General features: G+C 51.0%; 1 protein-coding gene across 8 annotated transcripts in view; it reads left to right on the top strand.

Moving 5' to 3' along the window:
• PAX5 (paired box 5) overlaps nucleotides 1-18,337 on the top strand; it is a gene marked incomplete at both ends in the record, with an annotated part of 141,563 nt that overhangs the window by 96,568 nt on the left and 26,658 nt on the right. For 5 of the 8 annotated variants that reach the window (XM_082074544.1, XM_082074540.1, XM_082074539.1 and 2 more), the window contains one exon: nucleotides 13,913-14,014. The exons of the other annotated variants lie outside the window; for them this stretch is intronic. In XM_082074544.1, the coding sequence (XP_081930670.1) occupies nucleotides 13,913-14,014 (102 nt within the window). The remainder of the gene's footprint in view (nucleotides 1-13,912; nucleotides 14,015-18,337) is intronic. 8 annotated transcript variants of the gene reach the window in all.

The raw sequence follows: 18,337 nt of genomic DNA, 5'->3' as shown, positions 1-18,337 counted from the left end.
TTGTCTTAAAGTGATTTCAAATGGGGTGTCAGATTCTTTCAACTAAAGAGAATAAAATATTTCAATCTTGACAATTAAAAATATTTTGATGGAAAAATACCAAATCCCAAGTATGTCAACATTTCCACAACTTCACTTTTTCTATCACATAATCCAGGTAAAATGCCTGATTTCAGCTTTTCTTCTTATTCCAGGATAAAAATGGCATTATTGAAGTGTCAGAAAAACTTGGGTTGTCGATCTGGACATTGTTGAGCCCTAACTAAGATGTTAAAATCTAGGGTGTAAATATTTTTCCTGTGAGAAACAGAAAACTGCTGATGACATTAGCAATGATCCTTAAGCTGGAAATGTCTCCATTAATTCCAGATGCAGATCATAAATATTGATTGTTGTGAGATGGCAGATTTCAGGATGGGTTTAGTGTCTCTTCAATACAGACTGGTGGAAGCTGGTTTATTTTTTCTTTTCTCTGTGCTTATCCAGCAAACCAAATAACTGATTGCCGGTTGCTCCGCTCTTCCCTCTGCCGCTTGCACCGGTGGCCTTGACCGTGCTGGCCGTGCTGACATGTGGGGCTGCCCTGCCCTGCAGGTGTCTGTCACACAGGGGGATGGTGACACTGAGCTTGGGCAGCCCCTGATCCCCACTTGGCCAGGGGTCCTGGCTCCTTGTGTCCGGTTGGATGTGCTGAGGTCCTGACTGGTGATGGGACCTCCATGGCGATGGGACCTGCCCGCACATTGCTGGTGTTTGGGATGGGTGTTGGTGAAGGGTTTAATGGCTGCCGTGGGGCCAGCAGGATTCACACTCAGACAGGTTTGCTCGGCTCCTGGGCTTCTCCTCCCCTTCTCACTGCTCCCAAAAGCCCTCTGGATGTCACTGCTGTCCTTCACAAGGCATCTGGAGACACACAGCCTCCTCTTCTGCCTGGTGTCCTGACCTTGGTCCCTCTGGCTGCTGCCAGGCCACCTGCTTGCCCTCCCGTGCTGGGTGGGGGGCACAGAGCTCATGATCACCAGTGCCGTCCCAGTGCGGCGGGTCATGGCAGGAACAAGGGAATCCATGGGCCCCCAGGACAGTCTGGCCTGGCTGCTGGGATCCTCTGTGTGTCCCCCCTTGGCCCCCGGGGGCAGCATCCCCCAGCTGCTGGGCTGGCAGGAGGAGGAGGGGGCTGTCCTGCCCTGCTCCTCATCTGCTGCTGGAGATGCTCTGAGCCATGCTGGTAGAAACGAGGCCTCTTTGGGCTAGTGTCCGGCAAGCCAGTGTCACAGCCTCGTGTCCCCGGGTGCAGCAGCCCCACTGCCAGCAGGATGGTACAAGGCAGAAGCGGTGGCCACACCATCTGGGGTGCTCTCCAGTGGGGGCCATGGTGGTGGAGGCTGGTGACAGGGTTGTCACCACAGCTTTCCTCCAGCACTGCCACCATGCCAGATGGTGCCAGAGGAGGCTGCTGGCTGCCCTGCCTGGTATGGGCAGGGAGCTGCCTGCACACCGGTGCATTCGTGCGCTGCTGAAACTGAACTTGCTGCGGACGGCAGGGTCTTCTGGCCAGATCTTGCACGTCTTAGCCCTGGTGAAAGATGCTGCCTCTTGTCAGCAGCTCCTCTGTCTTCAGGGTAACTTCCCAGCCCAAGAAAAGCTTTGGACTTGAGGGCAGAACTGGAGAACCACTGTGTGTGGAACCACTTGTCTGTCTCCCTTGGAGCTGCCTCTGAGAGGTTGTTCCTTTTGTTAACTGCTAAATATTTGCTGAACAGGTGTGAAGCTGTGACAAAGGGTTGAAATGTGCTAGATTTTCATTTCTTGAAGAGTGAGGAGTTGGAGGCAAGCCACCTTCTCCACAGACATCCCCCAGTTTTCAGGAGCATCCGTGGCTCCACAGTAAAATGCTGCCAATGCTCTTGTTTGCACCCTGTAGCTCCTGGTGTTCGTTTTTGCTGTTGTTGTTGTAGCTCAAATGGAGTCCTGTTACAGCAAGAGGAGTTTGTAATTCTTTGCAAACTGAGATTAGCTTCCTAGCCCTCTTGGTTGCTAGGACAGGCTAGAAGATAGCTTCTGAGTGTATGCAAAAATCCAAACACTGGAAAAGAAAAGAAAGGAAAAAGTATTTTGAGTGTCTTGTGATAACTCTGTTGCTCTCACAGTTTTCGTAGAGTGCAGCAATGAACAGCTAGTTCTGCATTTGTGGGAACAGGGATCCCTCGGACCACAAACTTTCTGAGCTGCTGATGCTCTTGATCACCTCACACCTTCAGCAGCACAGTGATGACTGTAGATGGTCTCACAGAGCCTGCTGTGCTGCTCTTATTAGAAGTATTGCTGTGCCGCAGAAAGGAAACAACAATAAAGGGAATATGTTGCTCCTGCATGCGTTAAGAGCACTGATCAAACCACATGAGATCCCATTTCAGACATAATGTGCATTGGAGGGCAAAATTAGATTGAGAAGTAAATGGAGCCTAAAATTTCCATAGCTTTATTCGTCAGAAAGCTGTTTCATAGCGTGGTTTAATTCTCCTAGTTCTTGCATTCATTGCGTGTAGTGTGCTGGCTGGAGTACATTTTAGAAATAATGGAATGAAAAAGAAATCTTTAATTTGATAGTGGTTGTGAGGTGTGTAAGGGCCGTTCAGACCCGAGGTGCGAGGGGATATGAAGTGCAGAAGCATGTTACACACAGCAGCAGAACAGCCAGACTGCCCCTTTCTGCATTTTAGCAGGAAGAGGTGTTTTGTTTAAGGATTCTTTGTTTGTTTATTTGTTTTATTTTGCATTTCTTTAAGTTCTGAACTATTTGAAGTTGGTTTTATTAGTTCTGTTTTAAAGAAAAGTTTCATTTAATTGCTACTGTAAAATACACTGCACGATGAGCTGCACTTGTCTGAAAAATCATATTTTCTAGGCTAAGATCTGCCATGCCCATTATTTTTATGTGAGGTTTCTTTTCTCTCCCCTTTTAACATGTCTGCTTGACAGGAGGAGGCTAACTGGTCTCTCAGATAAGTAGACACATGGGGTTTTTTGCCTTTGAAGGCAACACTTGATGTCATTTCCAAACTAAGGCAGATTGCCGAGCAGAGCGCTTGATGTGCAGTGAATCCCTTCTGAAAGAGTGAAAACTGCAGATGGGGATAATTGGCACCCGTGGTCTGACTGGAGATGGGGGAAGCCGTTGTGTGTCTGTCCCTTGGACACCTCTGCATGTCCATCCTTCCAGGCCTTTCCCCACTCAGGCTTCCTTCCACAGCCCCTGGAAGATGCTTGTCATGCCTCATGCTGCTTCATCAATTCCCACACGCTAATTGTCTGCAGTGCTGCCTCTTCCTTCTTGCATCATGAGCTGTGGAAATGCAAATAGGGAGATGTGCCATTTTGGGCTGTTTTCAGCAAAGCCTTGGTCCCCTCCTCGCTGTCACCTGGAGCAGGGAATGACAGTTTTCACCTTTACACTTCATCTCCATATGATGGTGTGCCCAGACCTGAAACGTCTCTTGCAACCTCAGTGTTAAGAACACTGAGGTCCTGGCTTTGAGGTCTAATTTCTCCCACCAGCAGACCCTGTCCTGTTGGGGCCAGGACCAGCCACCTTCCCCCACTCCCAAAACCCAGGGTCTGCGGAGATGCTTCTCCTCCATGCTGGCAGAGGGAGCGAGCCCTGGACAAGGAGCTGACAGGGTCTTTGCCGTGCTCAGGCTCCTCATGGCCCCATAGTCCTTTTTGGCTCTTCAGGAGGGTAACCCCATCTCAGGATGAGCACAGGGGATCCAGCCTCCCTGGGCTGTGGCAGAGCCCTGCGGTCCCCCTGCTGCCCGCATGTTCTGAGTGGTACTCGAAAGACTGGAGGCAGGGAATGGATTTTCCTGTCTTGAAAAAAATCCAAATCTGAGTAACATTTAACAACTGAAAGTACTAAACAAGGCAAACACTGTCCAGAGCCGTGTGCACCTATTGTTTTTATTTGGACCACTTTTTGTATCTGCTGTCAATAGTTTGCATTTTACGTAGAGGAGTCATTCCAGTCTTGAAAATGGGATTTTATTTTTTTTTAAGAGTTATGGAAAATCTGATGTTCTAGCATCTTCGAAGCTTTCCCTAGAAGCTTTCGGAATTAAAATGCCCAAATGAACAGCCTCTCTGCTTGTGTAAACTCCAGATTTCCACAGTTCAGGTGGTTTTTGGCATTTCTATCTCTTAATGAAAAGATTTTATTAACAAAGATCTTGTCTGGCTCTGGCAGAAAGGTGAACCTGAAGGCTATGCTCTGCTGTGTGCTGCCCACAGCCCTGGTCCCAAGCCGTGCGGCTGGGCATGCCGGTCCCTGCTTGCTTTGCTTTCCTTTCCTCTTCTTTCTTCTTCCTGTGATTTTGAGCAGAAGAAAATGATGCAATGACAACAAACCCACATCGCCCACATTGAGTCGAGAGAACTGCAAGCCCTGGTTAAAGCCCACAGTGTCTTTCAGCGAGGGGCAGTGGCAGTGAGGGCACGCACACCTGTGATGGAGCTGAGCAGTACTGGGGGACGGTGAGACCCCCAGCTAGGACCCTGCTTTGTGCTGCACTTGGCTCTTGTGCCAGGTTTTAAGCCTGCAGGAGCCATGCAGTGTCCATGTGGACTCTCAGGCTGTGCCAGGCGGAGCCCAGAGGACCTGCCTCCAGCTGCTGCTCCAGCTGCAGCACAATCCCAAGACCGCTCGGGCCCTGCTGCTCCTCTGCTCTTCTCCAGGCAAGTGTAGAAGGGAAAGGACCCCACAGAAAGGATTTAATGGATGTGTTGATAAAACGCCTCCAGACCCCTGTGTGTCCTCCCACAAGGCTTCATCCTTCTCATGCTCACCTCCATTGGCCCTCCGTTCCTTCTGGTGCCCCCTTCACAGATGCAGTGCCAGCAATGGATAGTTGTCCTCTCTGCAGTCAGTGCTGCACACCTGGAGTGTGGTGGGACCCTCTCCCTATCTGCCGCCATGCCCACTCTTCCCCACATCCCTCCACGCACATGGCCGCACACCTGAGACACAACCACGCTGTGCCACTGCGCTGCCCGTGCTGAGCTGGGTGAAGAAAGATCTTGCGAGGCATGAAGGTTTCACTTAGTGGGACACAGGGAAAGGTTAAATTATGCTGATGCATTTTGGTATAATACATGGCTAATTGTTTGCCATACAAGAATTAGGGTAGGGGTGGGTTCTGCCAGAGACATTGTCCACCTGTGGTATTTGTTCCTGGGCTCCACACAGATGTCTCTTCCAATACTTCGTGTGTGTATTAAATGAGGGGTCAAACCAGAGAATTCTAACCTTGCTTGTGTTATGGGTGGGGAAAGACCCAGGTAGACTTTGAAGATCAAGGTGGATGACAGTGCAGCTCAGCTCAAGTGTACAAACAAACTTTCTTATAGTAGCAACCCTAAAAACCCAGCAAAGCTGGACTGTTGAGTTGTTCACAGTGTGCAAAAACTCCATGGCTGCAAGGAAGACACGCAGGAGTTTTACAGAGCAGCAGCCAAAAGAGATTGTCCAGAAGACATGGGGGTGAGGGCAAAGGACTCCGCAGTTCTGGGAGTCTTGCTTAGAAATTACAGAGAAACAGACTGGAGTATTTGTCTCTACTTTTCCGTTGCATTTTTGCTCTACCAGAAAGTAACATTCTTCCTTTCTTTTTCTTTTCCCTGCCCTGCCTCTATTTCAAAAGTGTAGTTGTGTTGATGGGAGGAGTAGCAGAGGCAGCTGCTATGAGGGGCAGCCCTGGGCTCCTTCAAACATCCGCCGCTGCCTTGCAGAGGAGGAAAATAGGCCCACATCTGCAACCCCTGTTTCAGTGCAGTGTGCTTAATCTGAATTTTATGGCTTTGATGGCAGATTACTGTGCTGCTGTCACCAGCCCTTGCAGCCCTAGTCACGGTGGACACTGCGCATTTCAATACCTCCTCCACTAATCTTTCCCTCACTGATCCCATTCCCTGGCTGCTAATTTCACGCAGGCACTTAAACATGATGGATAATTGTGTTCTGCTTATCAATGTTTAATTTAAGGGCTGTTCCATCTGACCTGGATGCCCTCTGCAAGAGCTATGCCTCATTATTGATTTCATGGTCACACCTGTGACATTACCTGCTTTGTAGGAAGTAGACTTTGACATTCCTGTGAGGCTTTGGCAGCCAGAGCTAATTGTCAGAAGAATAATCGAGTCAGCAAAATCATTACAGGTGAGCTGTGTGTTACCACTGTTTTATCTGCCTCTAATTAGGTGCAGAAGAGGTAACTCATTGCAGTAAGCATCCCGCACTAGGTTTGATGTCCACAAATAGAGCCAGATGAGCACAGGAGGGAAGTTACTCACCAGCAGTGGTGTTTCAATGTCAGGGTCCTCTGTTGGCAGTGACTCCTTTCCTGGCATAATGGGGCAAGACGCAATCTGATGGTGATCGGTGGGATGCATTGGCAAGATGCATCAGTGAGATGCATCGGTGTGATGCAAAGTCTGAGCTGTGTTCAGGCAGGACTGAATGCCGGAGCCATGTGCAGTGACTCTGGACCCAAAGCAGCAATGATAGAAATGCCATGCTGCTGCAGTGCCGAGTGTGGAGCGGTGTTTTGTACAGTAAAACTGGACATTTTTCAGACACGCTCGTCTCTGTTTTTGGGTGTTCCACTGCCCTGTGCCTCTGCCCTGGGCAGACCCTGGGTGTGACATGTGTGTACCCAGGCAGCAGGGGAGCTGGAGCTAGGTGATGGAGCTTGTCAGGTGCTTTTCTTGCTAACAGGGTTGTGCATTTGACCAAAATATTTTCTTCAGGTTAATGATTGAAACAACAAGGTTAGAATTATCACAGCCTTCCCTGGGGTGGGGAAGAGCTTTTCTAAGCAGGAGCTGGAATTTTGAGAAGAGAAGTCAATTCTGGTAAGCGGTTTGGCTGAAACAGGCTGGAAATCTGGATTTGCTTCCCAGAGATGAAGTGGCTTCCAAAACACCATCTCTATCAGTCTTTGCTTTTGTTTTTGTTTTGTTTTGTTTTGTTGTTGTTGTTGCTTGTTTGTTTGTTTGTTTGTTTTTCTGGTGTCAAGTAAATGCACCCCTGTCTGTAAGGCACCGCTCTCTCACTGCTGGGGCAGCCTGTGCCTGATGTGGCGGGGACGCTGCCACAGCCCATCGATGGAGTGATGCATGCTGACTCCCAGGGACAGGGTGACGGTCCCTGGAGACCTGGCAGCAGAGCAGCACCAGTGCACGTCCCTTTCTCTGCCACCAACATTTGTGGGCACTTGGAGGTGGTGCCCTGTGCCATGTCCAGGAGCCGAAGCTCCCATCATGCTGCAGGATCTGAGACCACCCGAGGCCATTTCAGAGGGAGTGCAGCCGAAAGCCAAGTCTGATCAGTCCCACTTGGCTGCCTTTTGGAAGGGTTTGCCTGTTCTGCTGGGGCGCTGTCGTGACACAGCATCTTCGTGTGAGACATCGGGATTCCTGGTGTGCACGAGCACAGGGCTGCGGGTCGCAGAGCGAGAAGGACAGTGCTGGGAGCATCTGCCCTGCTCCTTGGCAGCCTCGTGGGCAGGTCACAGCATGCCCCTGTGGAGGCATCTCTTCACTTCGCTTTGCACAAGCCTACATTGCAAAAAATTGTTTTCTGTAAAGACATGCAGAGTCAGGTGAAGCGCAGCCTCTGCAAGGGAGCAGGGGTGCTTTGGGCAGGGGTGGAGAGGGTGTGTGTGTGTGTGAGATGGACCCCAGGGAGCCGCTGGTCTTTGCTGATGGAGCACCCTGATGCTGGGCGTGACATGGGGTGCGAGCTGCCTCGGATGGCCATTTCAGACAGGCTGACACCTTGCAGTGTTGCTGGCAATGGGAGCGGGGACCCGGCAGCACTGCCAGGCTGGCTGTCCCGGTGCTGCCGACCTGTTGTGTTCACCCTTTGGAGCAGCGGGATCACCCATTAACCCCGCACCGCCGACCGCTGACCATGCTCCGAGCTGACGGCAGTTTCACGTCTGTGGTGTGTGTGGGGCGGCAGGTGGGGGTTTGGTTCCCCTTGGTGCTGCCCGTCTCAGAGGGGAGGATCACCAACCCCACCATGGCAGAGGCTGGTTCTGAGGCAGCAGCAAAGGGGCTCAGTGAGCCCCCTCCTCACCACCTGGACCCCCTGCATTTTCTAATGTATCCTTTGCAGTAATTAATTACCTCTCCAGTGGGTTCATTTCTTTCATACTGTTACTGGCAATCAGTTAGATAAAGGGAAAAAAACATGTTGGTGCCCTGTGGTATTGAAAGTGAAGGGTTTTCACACTGTCAGGGTAATGAATTCTGCAAGGGTTTGAAGCACCTGAGCTTGGGGAAGTCCTCGTGTCATGTGTCTGGGAGTGACAACCCCCAGTGGTTAATTACTGCCATGGATGAGAGCTGAGCTGATAGCAAAATGAGATAATTTCATTAGTAGTTAAATTTGAAGTTAATTGGATTCAAGTTTACACACAGTAGTATACAAAGACACACTTGGAAACACTCTTTGCCGCCTTTTGACTTTTTTTTTAAAAGGTAGGTGAACCAAAGGATGTTTCTAAGCTGCTCCCTCATTTTCTTGACCATGGTTTGGAGCCGGGAGCATCCCTCGCTGGCGCACACAGCCGTTTGCCAGCCAGCCCGGGCAGCCTGTGCTGGAGCAGGGGCATTTGCTGGTGCCCGAGTGCTGCTTGCCACATCTGCTTGGGGGGGTTGCTGACCTCTCCTGCATCTGGCTGCAAAATAATTTCTTTTATGCAAGAAAATTACTTCTTTGCATTTTTTTTTTTGAAATTATATTTTGCTTTCAGTGTGAGCACGCTGCCAGCTCCTGGTGAATGGAGGGACGGACATTTATTGCATATCTTGTGTGTGCAGAGCCAAGCACTTTGACGTGTGGCTGTGCCCTCCAGCCCTGCGGTGCCAATTGATATTGTTGTTATTCGGCATCATTGTATTTTGTCTTTTGGAGTAATGCGGGATAAATTCTGGTAGAGATATGCCTAAAACTGAAAATGATGTGCAACTGTTCATGTCTGTGTGAGCTTGTGGTGACTGTGTGAATGCAGGAACGGCTGTAACAGAGGCGCTGGCTCCGCTCCCTGATGCCAGCCGGGTGCTGGTGCTGCCCACCCCTTAGCTGTCCAGCTGCACAGTCCCAAGCCCCAGCCCCTCTCTGGGTGAGTCCTTCTGTCAGTGTTGCGTGTTCCCAGTCGGATGTGCTCCCTCTGAGTGCAGGCGGCCCACAGGCCTGTGCAGGGGGGCTCTGTGGTGCTGGTTGTGCACTGGGGAGTCCCAGAGCCACATCTGAACCCTGCGGCACCAGCAGCTCCGTGAGAGCAGCGGCTGCACATGGTCTTGTTGGGGATCTGCAGGGAGCTGGGGCTCCAGGCTAAGTGCTTTCCTTGGAGCGTATCACAACCCTTGCAGTATTTCAGTGATGGTGCTGTGCAGAGGCTCTGTCTCGGAAAGTGCTTCGGCTGCTCAGAGCCTGGCAAAGCCCTGGCTCTGTGGCACGGACAGTTATGAACTCCTGTAGGGACAGGTGTGAGCTCCCACGAGAACACACGATACCCATGCCCATGCTGTTCCCACCTTTTTTTTTGTCCAAACACAAACAACTTCTGGTGTTATTAGTATTATTATCCTGTCTCCATCAGACTAGTCTCTGACTTAGTTGCAGTTTTGGTGGATGGTGGCATGAGCAGCACAGCATACTCATAGAGTGGCAGACCGTTTTCTCAGCATCACATCTGGCTGATGGATGCTCTCCTGGCCTGCAGAATATGTTGACTCCAGCTAAAAGCTCCAGCTCCTCACCTTCTGGCCTTTGCAGCCTGTGCCTGGGGTATCCCAGGTGCTGCTGAGGGTGAGCAGATGGAGCTTCACTCCTCTGGTGTGGAGGGAATCATCTGTGGCAAGGTCACCTATGGAGCAGCCAGAGCTTGACCCAAATCTGGCTGTGACGGGGAAGGGATGTGCTTCCCATTCTGAGAAGAACGTTGCCAATCTCATCGCATCCTGTCTGAAGAACAGGTGCCTATTCTGCCTTCAGTAACACAAGCATGGTGTATGGTTTGTGTTTTGGATGCATCCCTCCTCACACAGGTCACCTAGACCCTCACTTAGTCCTGTCTTCTTTGGGAGCTGGATAAGTGATGGGTCTGAGCTGCCTTGCTGATGCGCCCCTTGGAGATGCTCTCCAGTGATGTGGAGGAGCTTGGTGAGGTGGCCTAGAGGAGGTGGTGGGCCAAAGAAGAAGGTGTGGTCTTCTTCACCCACTGCCTCCTCCAAGCTGAATGGGCACAAGAGCTGCCGTGTGTCCCCCCTGTCACCAAGGCATACCAGCTGCAGGCCAGCAGATACTGCTGAAGGTACCAGCGCTGCTGGGGCCACCAGACTCCCCATGGGGAGGCCACTCCAGGCAAGAACCAGCAAGGTATTTGGGTATGTGAAGCTTTAGGCAGTAGCCTCATAGCATTGACAGAAGTTGCTCTTGGAAAGTCCTGCTGAGCTCTGCTCTAGTTGAGCTTGCCTGTAGGCTGGAGCTGGTTGCTGAGCTGCTCTGTCCTGCACAACACCAGCCCAGTGGGCCAAGCAGTGAGGCAGCTCTGCCTGCAGTTGCTTGTATCCCATCTCCAACTTTAGCCATCTGGAATAACCTTAAAAAAGCCCAGATCAAAGATGATCAGGAAAAAGTGTGTCCTGAAGGACCTTTGTCTGTCTCCATGGTCCACTACTAAAGTACAGATGTTCATTTCCTCTTGGCTGCTTTGCCTGAAAGAGCAGGGTGGGAACACTCTGGGGCAGGGTCTGCTTCTCTGCCTCTCTTTGTGCCATGGTTATTAGTGTTTGTCTGAAATAAATAATTTCAGTGCAATTGAAGCTTGCCAATACTGGGGGAAAATGCCATAGAGGACAGCAATACTCCACTCTTCTTGTGGGGGAAGCACAGTTAAGAGGACAAGGTGAGGCTGCAGTACATGCAGTTGTGCCCTTTGCCAGCCCCTCTTGGCCTCCTCCCAGCCCCTGCCCCAGCCTGGCTATGGTGACCCTGCTGCAAAGATTTGTCAGCAAATGCCAGAACAGTGAATCTGGAAATGAGATGTGATAGAAACAAGACCACACCTGTGGAACAGACCATGAATTGTGTTATCTTCACTTAGGGAGGAGCTGCGATCCTACTCTTCTTGGTGTCTTCAGTGGTGGCTACATTGCTCAGTGCCCTTGACAGTGATCCTAACTGTGCTGGGTGTGACAGTAGCTTTGGGAAAAGTGAAAAATGTAATATTTCAATACATTGAAATAAGTTGTAGGGCAATGGTGCTTTTTTTAATAGCTATTGGAAAGTGCTGAGTGGGGCGTGGTCAGTGTGGGATGGGTCAGGATGGGGATGTCGCCCACTGTCCTGGCACCTTCGGGAGATGAGGCATTGGGCCAGTCCGTAGTGACACCACACCGCTGAGGGAGGGAAGAGCTGTGGTATCCTTTCTGGGGCCTGTGGAGGGCTCCTGGATGATGGTACCAGAACGGACGTCAGGTTGCGAGATGTTCTTCTGCATTAGGGACAACCCTTAGCTGGGTACTCCCTGCCAGCGCTGTGGATCAGCTTTGCTCTGCAGCCAAATTTAAGTAGATCACAGATACTTTTGCCTTCCCCAGGCTGTTGAGGTGGCATAATCAGAGTTTAATTTTGTGTCAGAGAGAAGGAAGCAGGGCAGCGATGAAGGGAGAACATTTTAATCTAAAAGAGCCATTTTCTGCTTGCGTTGAATAATTAGAATTCATTATGCCCTTCCGTAAGGGATCTGGCTTCCCCCTAGAACTGGAGAGCAAATTAATCAATTGTTTTGAACCTTAAATTCTTTCAGGATGTGGATGCACCACAAATATTCTGTAGGAAGGGCCTGAGAGGAATGGCGTGCATCCCGATTTGTGGAGGTGGAGTGCCGAGGAAAGTGGGGCATGTGCTGAGAGACGCTGCAGCGTTCCCGCACTGACCCCTTTGCCTGGCAGGTGGTGGGGAAGTGGCCTTCGTGGCCGTGACCCGGGGTGGTGAGCACCAATTTGCAATAACTTGCATTCCTGTCTCGTGTCTTATCAGATGAGGACTAATTTCTCTGATGATAACAAAAAAAGAAGGATTTAAAAAAATGATTTTTATGTCAGTTTGAAATTAAGTCACAGCTCAAAATCTCTGCCAACCAAAATTTAAAAAATGTTTTTGGCTCGTGGGGAAACGTTTAGTTTCAACCTCTCCAAGCTGTAGAGACTTGAGAAAAACACTGTCATAAAATCAAATGGCTCTGGAAAACAATTTGAACACGAGAGTCTGTGCTTTCTTCTTGTCAGCGGCGCTAAAGTCAACAAAGTCACGTAACTTTTCTTGTTGATCTGACATGCCGTGTTTTGATGAAGGGACCTGCACTCACAGTGATTTTTTTTCTGGATAACGAGCTGTTTTGGGCCAACAATGTCTCAGAGCCAGCTGGAGCCGGCGTGGTTGCTGCTGTGCAGCAGTCAGAGGAGCGGGGACTGTTGGGGCTGGGGTCCCCGCAGCCAGGGTCCCTTTCTCTCCTGAAACACACCCTTTGTGTTGAGAGCCCAGTGCTGTGCTGCTGCTGCCCTGAGCCCGCGGTGTGGCCAGAGGGGACAGCCCTGCCGGGAGGGTCCCCTCACTCCCCAGCCTCTGGCGGAGCCACTTGTCAGGATGGCAGAGCGGCCGGTGCAGGGGATCGAGCAGATCCCCGCAGCAGAGCTGTGGCCAGGGCAGCGCGCTGCTCTCCCGGAGGGGATGGCAGCGCTGGTGTGCTGCTGCAGACCTGTCCGTGGTGTCCCAGGCTGCGTGCTACCATGCACCTGAGGGCTCTTGGGAGGCAACTTATCTTTGTATAAGTGATGTGCCCAAGGTTGCTTTGGGAGTGCAGAGGACCATGGGTGGGTTCCAGGGTTCCTTCTGTGGTGAGGGATGGATCCTTCCTGGTGGGATCAGAGGAACAACCCTTTCTCCTATCAGACCTCCCGTGGCCACAGCAGACAGCGATTTACCCGAGCTTCTGCCACAGCAGCCTGTGGGGACAGGTCTGTCCTGGGGTCCCACGCAGGAGCAGGGTCTGGGGGGGCTGGGACGTCACTTTCGAGTTGTGCTGTTTGCATGTCCCGACTTGGCTCCGCAGCAGCGATGTGCCCCTGGAAGCTGCACCCATGAGGGGGTGAAGAGAGGGGACCCTGGTCCAGGGGCAGAGGGAGAGAGGGAGATGGGGGATGTGCCATTGCTGGCTTTCTGTGGTGTTATTTCCATGGAAGACCTGTGGGTACTTGAATAAAAAGAAGTGTTTCTGCCATCTAAGTAAAGAGCACTACATCAGGCTGTGAATCTGACCCCTTCTTCTGGCATCCCAGCAAACTATATCTTAAACTGACTTCATATCTCAATTTCCAGTGTTGGTTCCTTTCTTGTAAGTGGCTTTAGTAAGAGATAGAAACAGTGTCCCACTTTCTATTTAGATCTCTGCAAACCATCAGCCAATGCACTGTGATTTTCCTGAGAGTTTTCTGGGAAAGTGTCATTAAGATCATTGTTGTTTCACATTTTGCTGTTTCTGACTTTACAAATCTGAGCTTTGGAGGAACCTGGGAATAGGGACGAGCAGCCAGAGTTCAGGCGGGCGCATTCCCCTCCCTGCAGAGCTCTGCTCTTCCCCTTCCTGTCTCTCACTTCATCGGAGCTTTGTGGCAGCTCATAGAGAAAGAAAACTGTCCCTCCCCTCCCTTCCAGCCTGGAAATCCCACCGTGGTCCTCGCAAAGCGGCGATGACAAATGCATGGCTGTGTTCTGGGCGCTCAGGGAGATGTGAACCCGTGTCCGCTCGTCTCAATGCTCACGCGGTGATTTGTTGGTTTGATTCCTCAGGTCGTGAGCTGGCGAGCACAACCCTCCCAGGATACCCCCCGCACGTCCCCCCGGCCGGACAGGGCAGCTACTCTGCTCCAGCGCTGACAGGAATGGTGCCTGGTGAGTCTTCAAAACAAGGAGGGGGAAAAATAAAATCAAAGGAAAGGAAAAAGAAAGCATTTCATGAGGAAAGCGTGGCACTTGGAGGCTGCATGAAGGCCGCAGCACTGGTAGGAGGGGTGGGGGCACTGGGACCAGGCGCAGCATGGAGGTGCCACAGCCTGGAGACAGCCAGGGCACGTCCCTCACACCAGGATGTGATAGGGCCCCAGCCCCTGCCCCTGCAGCTGGGGATCCCGTTTGGGCCATGCCAGGTGCTGCCCATGTGGCACCGCTTTGCTCCAGCCCACCTGTTTTACCCGGGCACCGTGTCCCTCTTGCTCTGTCTCCTGGGGACATCACTGGCCCTTGGGGCTGGACACATCCTGACCTCAGTGTTCCTCTGTGAAAAACTGTGTCCATCCACCTGACTCCTGGGGGACAGCGAGGTGTCCTCAGGATGCCGTATTTCTGTGATTTCCTACCCTTTTTGGAGCATTGTGATGAGAAATACCGGGTGCTGTGGATAGTACTTTCTGTGTGGTCAGTGGGAGCGGAGGGTGCTGGTCGTGAGAGAAAATGGTGTTCTGAGGCCCAGATACCTAGGATAAAAGTCATGAATCTGGCACATAATTATTGTATGATTTTAAAGGTGTTGATAACTTGAAAATTCTCTTTGTTTCCCCTATTGCCTTCCAAGCCCATAAGGCTGTTTGAGCCAGCTCTTTGGACTCAGCAGGGTCAGAAGGTTACTGAGAAAAAACCCTTTAAAGTGGAATTTTGTGTGTAATCACATGGCTCTGGGAGGTGGTGAATTAGAAAAAAATACTTGTAATAGGAACTGTGAGTTGGTGACAGTAATTTGATGTCCAGGGTCTGTTGGGGTAAATCTTTGTTACCAGCTCTATGTTCTGCAAATTGCATTTTATGAGATTGCAAAGGATACTTCTACGATTCTAAGGAGTTAAGAAAAAATCAGCCATTTAATGTATATATTCGAGTTAGAAACTAGCAATGGAAGTTAGATCATAGTTTGTGTAGAAAGCAATTTTTACCCACAAAATGTAATGTCTGAAAGAGCTGCTGTGAGGGTACCAGATGCAGTTTGTCTGGAGTGAGGATAAAAAGTGAACACCTGAAAGCAAGTCTTGTCTGAAAAGAGCATGAGGTTTTGTCCTTTCCTCCTGCTGTTTCTCATGGACACACACGTGGACACCACCGCTGGTACGTGCCAGGCCTGCCTGGCTGCTGTGGCACAGCCATGGCTTCACGTGAAGATTTGAACTCACGTCAACTCTCCAGCTCGACCGTAAGCTGTAATTACGATGTAAGGCCTGGAGCAGCAGGCTCGGTCAGTCGTCTCTGTGTCCAGGGGTCAGACATCCTGCCCCACTGGTCCCTTCCCTCACCTGGTCCCTCCTGGGCTGGCTCCTTGCTGATGTCCTGAGCTCCTCCTTGCCCCAGGGGCATCCTCCTGCTGTGCATGATCATCTGATGCATCGTTCCTGGCAAACACACACATTTAGAGGCCTTTAGAGACCTCATGGGAACCTACCACATTCTTTCTGAACACCTTTCTCTGAAAACCAGACTGTAAGCCCCAGTTCTTTCCCCAGCTGAGGCAAATACTTGCTCTTCCTCCTCTTTTGGGGTACTTGGGAAACCAATACATCAGGGGTTACCAGCTGTTCAGGGGCAGCTGCCAGGGTGCAGTGGCAAAACTGCAGGACGTGAGGCTTGGCGGTGCTCAGCCAGAGGAGATGCAGTGAGGGTTCGGTGATGTAGAGTCATCTGAGCTGATTTTCCCAGGTAATAGATTTTATTTTTAACTACACATAGGCTTGTGTGACCTATTATATTGAATAACTGCACTGTTCCTCTCACTGGTTCCTTTAATAACAACCTTCTGCTCCAGCTAGTGTGAAGGTCAGCTGCAATTCCTGTAGGTTCTCCTCATTTAAGTGGGAATTTGCTAACTAGCATCCAAAATACCTTCTCAATTCTTTGACTCCTGTCCTTTGCAGGACCAGTTTCAGAGCCTCCCTGGGAAAAGTGCCACAGTCCTTGAGCGCCCAGGCAAGGGAGTGCGTTTGTTTTACCAGGTCTCAGAGTTTCGTTTCATAACCTGCTGCTGCCTCATCAGAGTTTTCAGAGTCTGTGCTAGAAATGTGCTTCCTTGATAAGATTTTTAATCATCAGCCATGAATTTCTGCCATAATTAGGTAATTGTGTGAGTTAAGTGCCTAGAGACGTGGGAGAAATGTATACACGATAAGACATGGGCTGTGTTTTGTTGCATGCTTGTTGCTGCTGCCATCGCTGGTGCTGCTGTGAGCAACCCCATCCCTGGCCGTGCTGTCCCCCGTCTGTCCCATGTCTGTGGGTCTGCAGCGGGGCTGCAGGGTGGGGGACATGATCCAGCTCCCGGGCATCGACAGGCTGGACACTGGACACAGGAGCTGTGCGGATTCCACTGCTTGCTCTGTGCTCATCTCTCCTCCAGCTCCCTGCTGTGCCCCTGAACAGGAGAGGTTTCTTCCCCACCAGCCCTGCTCCTGTCCTGCTGCTCTCAGGGAAAGGACGCACACAGGGCATCCCACTGCACCACTACCACCGCCTCTCTTCCTTACCTGCAAAAACAGGGACTTGTATATCAATAGGGAATTTCCTTTTTTTTATGTGGCTCAGGAATGTCTGCTTTGGTCTAGAGCATAAATTAATCAAATACTTTTCTCTAAAGGAACCAAACAAGCAAACATGTGACTTTGATTTCAGTCCAGAACTTTATGAACTGAGATCAGAACACGGAAACAGGCTGCCCATGGTGGTTGTGGAGTCTCCTTCTCTGGAAACATTCAAAACCCACCTGGACACCTTCCTGTGTAACCTCATCTGGGTGTTCCTGCTCTGGTGGGGGGATTGCATTGGATGAGCTTTCCAGGTCCCTTCCAGTCCCTGACATTCTGTGACTCTGTGACCTGTCATCACTCAATGCTCCCGTAAACACATTCCTCTGCATATGGCAGAACCTGCACACTTCTCCTGCCTTTTGGTAGCTCTCACTCTGTAAATGTGACCAGAGAGGAGCTCTACGAGAGGTGCTGCAGTCCCAGCAGACCACAGTGCTCTGGTGGTACAGGATATAAGGGCAATGCTACAGTGCAGACAGATGGGCACATGGATGGGAAAACAACTGGCTGGGTGGTCAAGCTTGGAGGTGGTGGCCGATGCCACACTCCAGCTGGATGCCAGTAGCATGTGCAGTGCTGTGGGGTCTGACCAGGGGCCTGTCCTCTTTGTCTTCTTCATCCGCCTCCTCAGGTTTTCAGATGATCGCACACCGAGGAGTGCCGTCAGTGTGCTCCAGAGTAGGGCTGTCACCTGGAGGCATCCAGGTAGGTTTGGAAAGGAATATGAAATCCAACAAGGGCAAACATAAAAACCTTCATCAGGGAAGGGAACACTTTGTGACAGACTGAGGATGACTGGCTGCTGGACCAGATGTGGGCAGATGGAGAGCGGAGTGTCATCCTGCGGAGTGCACTGGAGCGAGGACGACCAGCAACATCAGGGCCAGGACCTAGAGGGAAGGGATTGTCCCCTCAGGTGGCACTCATGGATTCACAGTGGGAATAGTGCAGTTTTGGGCCCACAGCACAAAGAGGCTATGGGCATAAGTTAAAATAAGCAAGATGTAAACTGAGTATGAGGAAAAGCTTCAAACCTCCCCTGTGAGGAGGCTCCAGTGGTGGAAGAGGTCGCTCAGAGAGGCTGCACAGTCTCCATTCTTGAGGGTTTTCAAGGCCAGGCTGGATGAAGTGATGAGCATCCTGGAGCCCATTCCATCTTGAAATGCCCCATAATTCTATAACTCAATGTTTTGATTATAGCACCACTGAAAATGTGCTGCAGAATCAGGAATTCATATGCTTCTGCCTGATTCTGTGAGCAGAGATGGGGTCCACAAGTTGTTAAGAGGAGAACAGGTCCCTCTGTGGAAAGCAGTGATGCCAGCAGGTGCACAGATGGGACAGCTCTGCCCTAGACCCCAACCACCTGTTTAATCACAGAGCCATGAATCCCACTCAGAGACTGGAGAGAGCTGTGGGGGCACTCCGCCCCACCCCCCATCACTTGGACAGTGCCTAATGTCTACACAGGGACTGGGAGAAGTCTCCCTCCATGTTCCCTGTCCCAGTTGTAAGCAGCGTCTCACCCCTCCACAGCCCCGGCAGCACGAGCTCCAAGATCCCAGCTCAGCATCCCCGTCCACCCCCGCTCTGTGCCCAGACCCCATCTCAGCATCCCTGTCCACCCCCGCTCTGTGCCCAGACCCCATCTCAG

Source organism: Streptopelia decaocto, assembly GCF_964273445.1.
Source record: "Streptopelia decaocto genome assembly, chromosome: Z".
Classification (NCBI taxonomy): domain Eukaryota; kingdom Metazoa; phylum Chordata; class Aves; order Columbiformes; family Columbidae; genus Streptopelia; species Streptopelia decaocto.
The sequence above is the reverse complement of the archived record's forward strand: the minus strand, read 5'-3'. Positions and strand labels throughout refer to the sequence as shown.